General features: G+C 39.6%; 1 protein-coding gene across 3 annotated transcripts in view; it reads right to left on the bottom strand.

The window, feature by feature from the left end:
• The window catches only part of NELL1 (neural EGFL like 1), a 445,942-nt gene that overhangs the window by 352,641 nt on the left and 80,441 nt on the right, over positions 1-12,860 (bottom strand). For all 3 annotated transcript variants that reach the window (XM_065402716.1, XM_065402717.1, XM_065402718.1), the window contains 3 exons: positions 12,561-12,657; positions 6,171-6,243; positions 5,214-5,296 (listed from right to left, as the gene is read on the bottom strand). In XM_065402716.1, the coding sequence (XP_065258788.1) occupies positions 5,214-5,296; positions 6,171-6,243; positions 12,561-12,657 (253 nt within the window). The remainder of the gene's footprint in view (positions 1-5,213; positions 5,297-6,170; positions 6,244-12,560; positions 12,658-12,860) is intronic.

Raw genomic sequence — 12,860 nt, 5'->3', positions numbered from 1 at the left:
TTTTTGTTCTTAAATTCTCCAGAGTAAAGGGCCTCAAGTAAAAGCTTTTGATTTTCCTTAAGTCGGTATTCTGGGATATTACTGGAATTGACACTCAGCCCTCCCAAAGCCAGCATGATCTTGTGACTTCAAAAATGCTTTTCACACTTTAAAGGCAAAAATCATCCTCTCTCACTGAACTGCTAATCCTGCCAGTTTTCAGCAGTGACCTGAAAAGGGTTTCTATATTTATAATGTATAAAATAGAATATATTTCGCTGCATTAAAATTGTGTTTAATCTATATGTTTTGTTGCAGTTTATTTAACCTGAACCTTTTCTTTAGTCTTTTTTTTTTTTTAAAACACAAAAAGGTAAAATTCATCATTTTTATTTCTTATAATGATTGTGTATAAACTGCACACAAAAAGAGAAAGGATGTTATACAAAAGCCAGGTTTGAAAAAGGCATTTAATGCTTTATTTGTGTGTGTGTTGATTCCTGTAACAGCAATAAAGAAGAGAAGCAAATGCTAATACTAATCAACTAAAAGTTGCATATTCTGTGACTTTCACTGTCGCACTGAATTTATATAAATTCACTGATAAAACACACCATCTACCACTTACTCTGAAGAATGACTCTGGATGTAAAATGAATCTATTAGTAAATCAGAGATGTGTATGATCAATATTACCTTTGGCATGCATTTATCTTTGCAACTACACAGAAAATGTCAGTGTTATCTTTATAGATATGAAGACACGCAACAGTGAACTTTCTGATAGTAATAGGTCAATGGATGTATCTCAACACACACAGGTTTATCTTTTCTGAAATACTATTTAGTTGGCATTTGCTATATGGAATCAAATCGAAATGTTCCATTTGTATTTAAACTTCCAAACATAATTGAAAAATCACTATTAAGCTCAACAAAACAATGATATCCTCAAAATTAAATGTGTTACAAACTGAAATGCCATTCCAAATGCTGCCAATTTTGCATTAAAAGATTTGTCAAAGATTTGAAACATCAATGGAAAGTCTCAGGCTCTCAAGTCTTGGATGGATTAGGAGTAGGAATGAACCAATGGGGGTGTGGTTAACTATTTCTGCCATCATTTTTTCATTTTTCCAAACCAGAAGATGAAGAAAAAGACTATTCTTGTGATATATTACTTGTGGGCCATCCGGATGCAGGAAGTACCAGAAATCTTACAAAGAAAACTCTGTTCTCATGAGAGCTCCAGAGAACTTTGAGTCAAAATGTTCATGTATTTCAGATAAATGTTTGTGACCAAATAAATCTATGGTGTAACCAAGCCAATAGGATTATGTCAACAGTAAATTCTGCCCTTAAACATTTAGGTATTTATGCCAACCAAACCAAGCACTAAACCTTTTGATTGTTACCCTGTTAAGATTTGGCAAGAAGTAAAGTTAATTAGAAGTTTGGGGCTGGAAATCTCCAGTAACTATCTCCAGCCACTAAAAGAAACACATCTGATTACAAGGAAAAAGACACTTCCTAGTGTGACCTGCTAGTTTATTAAAAAGGAACTGCACTCCATTTTCAAAGACCCTTGATTCAGTAGAGCTATACTGATTTACACTAGCTGAGGATCCAACCCATTTAGGGTCAACACCACCTAACATTCCGTACCCAGCATAGTAATTGGGCATGGTGAAAATTAACCTGTCCATCTTGTCCCAAGGTAATTTATATTTTAATTAAGTTTTTAACAATTTGATCTATTACCTTTTTCTATTTAAGGTTGCAAAATTAAAGAGATGAAACAGCGGCGTGTAGGCGGTAATGCAAAAAGTTCAGACGCCTTCCCCACCATGAAAAGAAATACCTCAGACTCAGAAAAGCTACACTTCTATGCATTTTTTAAAGCAACACATTGACTACTTCAAATTGACTTCAAATCTTTGAAGAGTGTGGGGGAAAGAGAGTGTAATGATACTTAACTTACTATATGCCTTACTTGTCATTTGTAATTTTCTTGGTTACATACTAACATTGCAAACACCATTCACTGGGATTTTTTGAGTCTGTAATTAAATTGTAACCAAATGCAAATCTACAGACAAATTCAAGCTTCTGGTATACCACAGCCGCACATGGAAACATGGGACACAATTTTTGCATGCTGCCAAGTTCATATTCTGCAACTCCCAGAATGGGGGAGAGAATTAGGGGTCATTGTTATGTATTTCATAATACATACTCCTTGCTCTGGCAAAAGTAATCTCCATGGGCAGCTGTGCACTGGTTCCAAGCCTACTTCTAGCCCAGACATATCTTAACACGACATTAGTGTATACCTAAAACTGCAGAAATATCACTTAGGGCCTGAATTTGCTCCCTAGGACTGTGGTGTGAAAATCCACCATTAAAATGTCTGTTTTTAAATTCCACCATCTTTAATTTGCATTTGTCTCACAATTAAAACTTCTTGCACGGCTGTGTGTGTTCTTTCCGGACAACAGTAATACAACAAAACACTTAGTTAATGCGTTACTAAGGAGAGCAAAACAACCTTATCGGGGGAAAGGAACAAGCAAAAAAAAGATCATCCCAGCACTGCTATATGGGAACAAGTAATCTTCGGAGTATCAACAGCATGTTATTTGGCCCAAAAAATGTATTAGCAAGCAAAAATATAATTAACAGCAGAGAGAGCAAGTCACTCAATACAGTACATAATTGGGACCTGCTCATACCACCAGCAGGGCTTAAAATAAATTACCTCTATTTCACATTTCCAGCAGTAAAGTGAACTAAAAGGTTAATGTTTCTTATTCTCTGAGTGAGCCTGTCCAAAATACACTGGCTGGGTGAACAGAGTGTCAGTATAATACAAACGTGCTTAAAATTAAAACCTTTCATTTTAGGAAGGAAAGAGTCCTAAGGGCAGCTGAGGAGGTACGATTCACAAGGAAAAAAATATCACGAGTTTACCATCTTTATATATACACAGGGTTACTATGTAGATTATTCTTTTGGAAAATCATGTTCAGTAACTATGCTAGTAATTAAATGCACCTACAGGTGATTCTGTGGTTACACATTGATCAAAAAGTAATTAGCATATAAGCAGCATGCCAGGTGAGATAACTAATTCTTGTTTAGATGATAGAATTAATCATAGGCCAGATGGTTTTGCTAATGTTAACCACATGGAATATTCCCAAAGGAACAGTACACACCAATTTACTAGATGCAAATCAGGATTGCCACTCTGCTTAACTCACTGCATTTAGGGCTTGTCTACACTACCGCTTAAGTTGATGTAAAAAGCCACGTAAAACTCGGTGTGAAAAAGCCAACCCCTGAGCGACGCAAGTTACATCGACCTAAACGCTGTCCACACTAGTCCACTATGTCGGAGGGAGACACTCTTCCACTGACACAGCTTCCGCTTCTCGCTGAGGTGGAGTAATTATGCTGACGGGAAAACGCTCTCCCGTCAGGATAGCGTGTCTTCATCAGTGCAGCTTCACCAATGTAGCGCGGTAGTGTAGACTAGCCCTTAGATATATTTATAGTGAAAACAAGAATAAGTTTATTGTCAAATAACAGAGATTCAAATGAAAGTAAGAGAGAATACTGGAAACAAATGATTACATATAAAACAAAATCATAACATGCTTTCTAGAGCCTAAACTTAACTCACAAGACATTCCCATTTCCTAAAGGATAGCTTACCCCAAGTCCTTTTCCCAGCATTTTCAACCAGGATGGCTGAGAACCTCCTTTCATAAGATCAAGCCTGCTGGCAGCTTGTCTTCCAAGACTGAAGGATGCCCGGTGTATCACCGTACTCCGTTATACCCCTAAAAGTATAACCCTGGCTGTTTTTGTTTTTCCCTGCAGCAGTCACTATCTGTTCATCAGCATTTGACTCAATATGCAAATAGACTTCCATTGTAAGAAACAATGCACAACAGTCAACCAGGGAGATAAAAGTGTCTCCCACTTCCTATCTGGAAAAGTCTGTCTCAATGCATGCTACCTTTGAGCGACGTGCCTTTAACTACAAGGCCTTAAAAAGATAACATACATAACTTACACATTATCTGCTCATACATTTCACAATGATTGTGATGACATTCTTTCAATAGAGGCCTTACATGACACCTTTTCATGATCCTTGTAATCTGTGACCTCTGCCACTGGGCAACAAGGGTCCTTAGGTCCACACCCCTTAAAATAGATCACCCCATTCCTTTCCTAGCCCCCAGACTCTACAAGCACCCTCAGTTGGAGGTCCTATGGCTAAAATGAGAGCTGGTTGTGGGCTGTAGCAGAGCTAAGGGAGAAGCACATCTTCCCATTCACCCTCACCACCACCACAAGGAAGAAGAGAATTAGTGTAGCCTGAAAATGTGTTAATTCTTCTGTTAATATCTTCATACTGTAGACATCTCCCTTAAAAGAGTGTGTTGAAGAGAGCAAATGCAGTGGCTCCAATGGAATTGCCTGGATTTGGGTGGTCCACTGGGGTCTCCAGAACTGGCAAGGAGAGACAAAGCCTCTGTATGAAGACCCCTCCTAGCCTCTTGAAGATTTCAAAGAGCCCTCACGTTTTGTGGGTAGTGCCACTGCCTGTTCCACTTGGGGCAAATGCGCACATATTGACAGTTTGGGGAAACCTCAGCAGTAAGATCATTGGGGAGTTTACCCTTTTTCTGTACCTGCACTTATCTGTTGGCACGTAAAGGGACACATGCTATCGTTTCTTTAAAAATCAGACCCTTTAGTAGTAAGCATGTTCGTTATTCCACATTCTTTTAATTAATAGGCATTTGTAAACGTCCTCTAAAATACTATAGAAGTTGAACAGGAGTACTTGTGGCACCTTAGAGACTAACAAATTTATTAGAGCATAAGCTTTTGTGGGCTACAGCCCACTTCTTCGGATTCTGTAGCCCACGAAAGCTTATGCTCTAATAAATTTGTTAGTCTCTAAGGTGCCACAAGTACTCCTGTTCTTTTTGCGGATACAGACTAACACAGCTGCTACTCTGAAACCTATAGAAGTTGAATGAGGCTTTATTGGCATTACGGAAAATCCACTACAGGTAGCTCTACTGGAAGTCCGAATAAAACTCTACCAGGATAGTGTAATGCAGATGCAAAGGTGTAAATGCTTTTATAGTGCTCTCAACTTGAGGGAAATGAGGGACAGGATGAGGAACTGATAATGGAGTTCAGGTACTTACTTTTGCAGTCATTTTTGCCAGGAGCTCTTGTAAATCCATGATTCCTTGCACCAGACTTAAGAAATCACTGCAGGTTGGGCATGCTCAATAAAGGAAGTGGGGAAAAGAACCATAAATCAATGAAGACTGATCTACTGTTAAAACATCTTTAATTCGTGTGTGATGGGGCGTGCGTGCCCTGCACTGGAACTGTGGGGGTTAACCCCTCACTGTGCATGCTCAAAGTGCAACACCAGTATAAGAGGGAGCAGCCTGGCTCAGTCTGGGCTGACCGCCGTAGGGGAAGGAGGTGTGCCACAGGCTCCTGCTGAAGGGCTGCAGGCACTTCATGATGCGGAGGCCAGCCAGCTGACAGCAACCCTCAACCCCCAGGCTATGGACGCTACTGAGGGAGAAGGAACCGGGGTAACTAGGAAGCCACAAGATGTGGAGAAGTGGGTAGGAAGTAACCCAGGGAGTCTTTGCTAACCCGAGGAGTTGATTGGACAACTGGAGGCTAACCCAGCGTGTTTCGGCCGGATCCCCGCCAAGCTGGTGGCAGGCAACCCCGCCACCGACAGGGCCCTAGGTTGGGACCTGGTGGAGAGGGAGGGCCCGGGTCCCCCTATCCTGGCAGAGACTGACTCAGGCTACTAGGCTGCACAGCCCCGAGCCAGGGGGCAGTTAGTGACTCTGACCACTAGACCACACAGCCCCAGCTGGGTGTGCGCAGGCACAACTGTGGGCCTATCAAGACTCGTGCCCCACCCCGGGAGGAGATGGGGCATGCCTGACCTCCAACAGCATAACTTATCTTAACATAAATGCAATTTCTTAAATAGAGTTTCTACTTCCCTGAACTGACCATATTGAAAGTGTACAAAGATGATACAGGACAAAGCTAAGCATCATCATCTTTAAAAATATTGAAATAATATTTAAATCTACAACTGCCAAAGTAAATAAATTGCTACTTACTGCGATTCAGATTAGGACACTGTGTTATATATCCATTGGGCATAAAGATGACTTTCACATCTTGAATGATACCCTTTGTAAAAGAAAAGATTGCTGGTAAATATAGATTGTAGTCAGACAGTTAAAACTTCCAAGATTATTCTCAAGTTTTCTGCCAAGAGGCCATGAATAACGGATCAGCTTATTATTTTTGTGTTTGTTTGTTTTTTGTTTTGGTTTTTTTTTTTTTTGTTTTTTTTTTAAAGAGCACCACCCTAACTGAACAATTCAGGTAAAGCTGAACAAGATATGAATCGTTACAAAAGCTTTCCTTTCTCCAAGAAAAAAGTTTATGGCATTGGATTTGATAAAACATATGCAAAAATCGCACACCATCTAGAAATGTTCTTATTGATTCATTGAGCCAAATTAGCCTAGGAGATCAAACCATATTTAAAGGACATTTCATAATGAATTCTCTCTGCTGCTCAGTTAGGAGTCAATCTTGTTCCTAACATAAAGGTAAGGAAGGCCCCCTGTGCATACGGGAAGGAGAGGGGGCAGGATTTAGGGGTCATATATAACTCAGCCCTGTAGGAAGTCCCTTCACAACAACAGCACACATGGGATTTTGGAAGCTGGGCAGTGGCAGGCTGGGGAAGTGAAAGGGTTGAATGATCCACCACTGTTGAATCCTATGTCATTTCTCCATATGCATGGAACATTCTAAGCTTAAGCACCTTCCACACAATGCAGCCTGTTGTCATTTTCCATCTTTGTAGAGAGAAATCTTAGCCCCTTTCCTGTGTATCTCCCCAGAACCCAGACAAAACACACACAGTGAGTGCTGGGGATTGGGGTTTGCTCCTTCGAGCCAAATCCTGAAGCTCTTTCTCAGGGCCTGACTCTACAAGCATGTCCCACAATATCCACTAGCTTTAATGGGAGTTGAGGGCATTCAGCATCTTAGACGATCTCTTTTCCCTTAATGAACTTTAAAAGAACTGGGAATTTTCCTGGAGAAGTCCAAGCATCTCGCAGTAAATCAAAGAGAGTTATGGCTCTGCCTCCTCTCTGATCTGGAAGAACCTCTCTAATTTAAGAAGAAATTTTTCGTCAGGTTTGCTGTCTTAGAATGAAAATATTGATTTGGGTGTATTCTGGTTTTATTTTCAGTTAAATTGTGATAGAATGGATTCTGAAAAGCAGACAGAAGACATAGTGGCTTACTCAGAATACTGAGGTTAATCTATAAATAAAATATAGGCCTCAGATAGTACTTGAAGCCTTGCAAATGCAGTAACATTTAACATTTATGTGTTCATTTTCTGAAACAGCAGAAAGTAATCAGCAAGCACTGCTTTCTGCTTGTTATTTCAAGATCAAATATTAATTGGAAATATTAATAGAAATAACCAGATCATACCACCTCTGTAGCAGAAGAATATATATTTATTAACCTTTTCATCTGTGAGAATAATGAAGCCCCCACAATAATGAGAAGTGATATTGTCACTGGTTGGGAAGTAGCCTATAAAACAATGCTGAATGTTACTTACTTTACTTCTTTCCAGTGACCACTGGTGAACAATTAATAGCTGCAGCACATAAATGTATTTTTAAGGCTCAGTTCTCTCCAATGAAATGATTAAAGAAGCATAACTCAGATTATAGACTTCCACTACACTATATCACCATAGTGACAGGAGCCCATCCAGGAAAGCACAATGGCCCTGTCTCAGGAAAGAATCCCTGTTCAAGAATAGTGTGTGCTTAAAGTTAAGTACATGTTTAAGTGCATTACTGCAATTTGGATAGGTTTATATTTAAATATAAAAATACATATTCATTTTATTTATTTACTTCAATGTAAATGATAATTTAAAAGATGCCTGTCAAAGGCAGTAGGTGCTCTAACAAAGCATGAACAATACAGTCTGGAAGAGAAATTATATTTTTAATATATATATAATCATATACATTACAGCTACAGATGAGCTGGTGTGCTCAGGCACAGATGGGAACTTTCCCATTAGCTTCAATGGGAGCAGTATTTGTCCAATGTCATTTTTGTTAGAGAAAAACTTCATTATAGATGGAAGTTCAGCATAATCAGAATTGTTGCAATGCATTTAAACAAACTTGAACTTCCATCCTACTTCTCTATAAATGAAGTTTCACTATATCAGAGTTTTCTATATGGGGTATTGAGTGTACAAAAACTCCCATGAGGGCCAATCCTAAGGTCCTTTGGCATCAGTGGGACTTTTACCCAAATAAGGACTGAGTAAAAGCTAAGAAAGGACCTGTGGTTTTAGCCTGTGATGTGAGCTGTGGTTGTTCTGCACCTATCAGGATTTTCCTCTTCAGAAGTGGGTATCACTATATGTGGCTTTCATATGAAATATTTACCTAATCACACCCGAAGGCAGACTCCTTCAGCTGCATGAAGTCCCAATGAAGTCAGCAGAGTTCCACGCTAGTGGAGACAATGCAGGAGCAGAGCTTTAAATATCAACCTCATTTGATATGAATTTGACAGAAAAGCATTGGCATGTTTATAGCTCCTTTCATTGCTCTATATAATGAACTACTCCATTAATGCTATATGAAAGGGTTGATACATTCAGGGTGCACTAACACTCTCACCTTCTGCATTTTAATTCACTTGATTTCATACTGCTATTCTCACTCTTTAAAACCCACTTCTTTCACAAAGCCTTCCTATGGTAACACACATCATTTTCCTGTGCCCGAACTGTTGCCCTCTGTATCATATTTATTTGATTTAGATTATATAGTCTTTGGAGCGGGAACCTTGGCTTTTTATATGTAAAGCATCTTGTGCATGTGTGCTGCCACATAAGTACATTCTATTCATTTATTAATCAATATATATTTCCAAAGCTCCTATTCAACATTGTATCTGGGCACTGCATGAGGGTTATATAAATTATTGAAGAGGTGAGGTTTTCAGCATGGTCTGAAGTTAGCAAGGGTAAAATTCTACCTGGTCTCCTCTGGGGAGGGTGTTTGAAAGTTTTGGGCCTGCTACTGAAAAGATTCTTCCTCGGGTTCCCTTCAGTTTTGTTTCTTAACCTGACTCCAGTATCATCCCTAGCACACAGAGATGATCTTGCTACTGGGGTACACTGAAGAAACCTGAATGGTCAACAAATGCTATCCTTGTTTTTCAGAAGGAATAATTCATGCACTTCCTCTTGTAGAGGAAACAAAAACAACATCTTGTCTCTGTTATTAGCTTGCTCCACTGTCTACCTCAGGCCAATATCCTGGAAGGGGCAGGGCACTTCCTGTGAGATGGTGAGCACCCTTAAATTCCACTGACCTGAATGAGAGCTGAAGTCATTCAGCACTTTGCAGAACTGGGGCATTGGAAGGGCAGAGGTCTGAGGTATTTGTACAGGGTAAGTTACATATTGTTAGATGTTTATATAAAGGGCCAAATTCTGATCCCCTCTTATGCTGAGCAGGCCTTCACTCTACCAATAGTCCCACAAACTCAAATGGGACTACTTGTGGAGTAAGAAGTCACTCAGTGTAAATAAAAGGGTCAGAATCTGGCCCATTGTGACTTAGATCCTTACATGACACTTCCATAAAGGTGAGGAACAACAGGAGAATCCTCACCTAAAACAGACATTAATGATATTCATTTAAGAAAGCTTCTAATTTCTTTAAAAGGGGCAGAAGAAGGAGGAGCAAAATGAATAGTACATTACACCATTAAAATTCTAATATTTTTGGAATAACTATGATTAGGCTAAAGCTCAGAACAATACCCAATTCTTTCACATACAAATACTAGCACAGCTCCACCACACATACAAAAAATGCTAATTCTTTTTTACCACTCTTATTTCCCTGAAGATCTCGGTTTACAATGAGGGAAATAGTTATATATTTTATGCGTTAAAACACTGAAACAAATTGCTTTGAAAAGGGAAGGGAGATCCTACTGAGCATGAAAATATATGGATGGAGATATGTACTGTTCATAAACTGGCAAAATTCCAAGCTTTTGCAATGGGTAACCAAAACAAACAAACAAAAAAACCTTAAGACTTCTGAAACTCACAAGCCGTATTAAAAAAATTCAACCAATTACGCATTTCTGCCCTGCAGACAGTTAGTAAAATATTCAAGCAAACATAAAAGCAAAGAAAGGCACTTGTCGACTTTCATTATGATCAATAAAAACTGGCAGCTCATTAGCTACCCTGCTGTTTCCAAAGTGTTAATGCGTAGAAATATTAATTTACAAATGTATAGTATCCCAGAGTTCCTAGAATCTGGCTGTCTGCATAAAATAAGAATTAAAGATGGGTGAATCCAATATAATTTACTTTTTTCTATGCAGCTCTAAACATATGTTTACCATCTGTGGAATTATGGGAAGCAGCTGAGGTAAAAAACAACAGCTGTAGAATAAAATCATGCCGTTAATTTCACTCCACAGTGACAGTTCAGCTGTTACAACAAGAAATGAAGTCCACGTAAATGCAATTCTTGGACCTTAACTTAAATATAAAAGCAAAACAGTGATGGAGGTAGTGCATGCATACACATATGCATACACACGTAAAACAGTTAGAGTTGCCACACCAATTACACTATTTAAGCAATACTGCATTTGATATTTCGTTTGGCTCGCTGAAAAAAATCTACAAAGTTGAGAGAGGGGATGTTCTTCAAAAACTAGTAACTGCAACATCAATTTAAATAATGAATGCTTCAAAAGGAAACTGAACTGGTGGTCAACCATCCTGATAATGGAAAGCCATGCGAGTCTCAAGAGGATGTAAATAAGCACACCACTATCCTATGGACTATTTTATCAAATGGATGCTGTTTTGATTTGAATGAATCCTTAGACTGTGTTCTGTTATCCAAGATACAAGGTACTTATTATTAGGAGTTTAGCTGTATATCACCCACCGACTAAACTCCATGCTCTTTAATCAGCAACAGATCCATTGCAATACCTGGGGATCCACTGGACACAAAATTAGATCTGACAGTTGGTCAGCTTTAGCTATAACTTTGCCTACGACGCAGAGTATTAATTTTTAAGTTTTACAACAACTCAGCCTGGACCATAATGCCAGCAAGGCTTGCCAGGGGATAAAGGGAACAGAAGCGAGAAACAAAAAGGGAAATAGGGTTCCCAGGTCTTAGGGCATTTGCCTCCAAGACAACATTAATTGCGCCTTCCCTATGCATTTTTTGGTCTCCATCCCTACATTGGTCTAGTCCATGCGGATGGCGTGGGGTGTCTCGCAACCAGAAATGGGCAAGCCGATCAGAGCAACCAGCAGGCATGCGCTCTGTCAGCTATGGCAGTGAGGATGAACCATAGGGCACACACTTATTGTTGGTTACCAAAGGAAAATTTTGAAGGGGGAGTTTTGATATCTTCACTCTCCTACACAAGGAGCATCTCCAACATCCATTTCCAGACCCACTTGTGCATCCCAAAAGCCTGACCTAAGCGCCCTGAACCATTTTCAACTGGTTGTCAGCTTTCCAGGACCTGTGTGTTCATTATATGTAAATGGCAGTCAGAGCAGTGTCTGTCACTATTCAAATATGAGAACATAGTATGCAATGTGCATGGACCTACAGGGGGGAGATAGTATAGTATGGCTCCCTACTACCAGGATTCATGCTCTGTGCCACTGTGATCCTCAAAGCCATGAAGCACAAACTATAGCTCATGGATCAAATCCACTGCCTAGAAAATCAGAACTAGTTGATCACTGGTAAGGGATACAGCTTCCTCTGACATGTGGAAAAGAGGTCAAAATGAGGGGAAGTTCGCTAAGGAAAGAAGTTAACTCTCCTGGGCCTTTCAGCAGGGCACATGCACGGTGCACAATTGGAATAGTGTCAGGCCCACAGAGGACTTTTACCTGATGGAAGTCAAATGGGACCTAAACTGTGAAGGATGGAAACTATGGAGTCCATCAATAACAGTGAGAGGCTAATCTAGATGCAATAGAGAAGAAGTCCAGCTCCCACTGGTCTATGAATATTAGGAGATGCATCGCTTGGTCACCCAGACCATTGTAAAAATTATTCTGAAGGTTTTTAAGATAGTAACTCTTGGTTGGGTTCCTAAAACTATGTTCCACAACCTCATTCCAGTCACAAGTGATCCAGGACAATACACTGCAGGAGGACAAGGAATACCTCCTCAGGCACAGTGGAATCAATCTTAGTTGAGAGCACAGTCCACACCTTGCAGAATCAGGCCCTTTTGTGACAAGTTGGACCCATACCTGTGTTCCTCAGATACCTACAATCCCTACTGAAATTCCTATGAAGGGGGTGTGCAAGGTAATGAAGGTGAGGTCAGTGCCCTACATTTGCTACTGTGTATCTGCTTACCTTAAAAAAACCATGTTTCCTGTTCCGCTGTCCCAGCCATAAACTGCTTCCTGGCGTTAGATTCATTTCTGGAGGATCTATGACACGTTCATAAATCCTGTGGAGGGAAATGTCATTAGTTGGAACAAGTCTTTCTTTTCTTCTGAAAAGTCTAATAAAAAAATCTATGAAAAAAGAAATGATATAAAGTTTGGCTTAAAGAAGTCTCTATGATTAAACACCCATATATAGTACCAATTAATTTTTTTTTTTGCTAAAGTGTAATGAATAATATTAATAATAATCCTTGACAGTTTATAT

This window comes from Emys orbicularis, chromosome 4 (assembly GCF_028017835.1).
Source record: "Emys orbicularis isolate rEmyOrb1 chromosome 4, rEmyOrb1.hap1, whole genome shotgun sequence".
NCBI lineage: Eukaryota > Metazoa > Chordata > Testudines > Emydidae > Emys > Emys orbicularis.
Note: the sequence above shows the minus strand (reverse complement) of the source record. Positions and strands in the feature narration are given on the sequence as shown.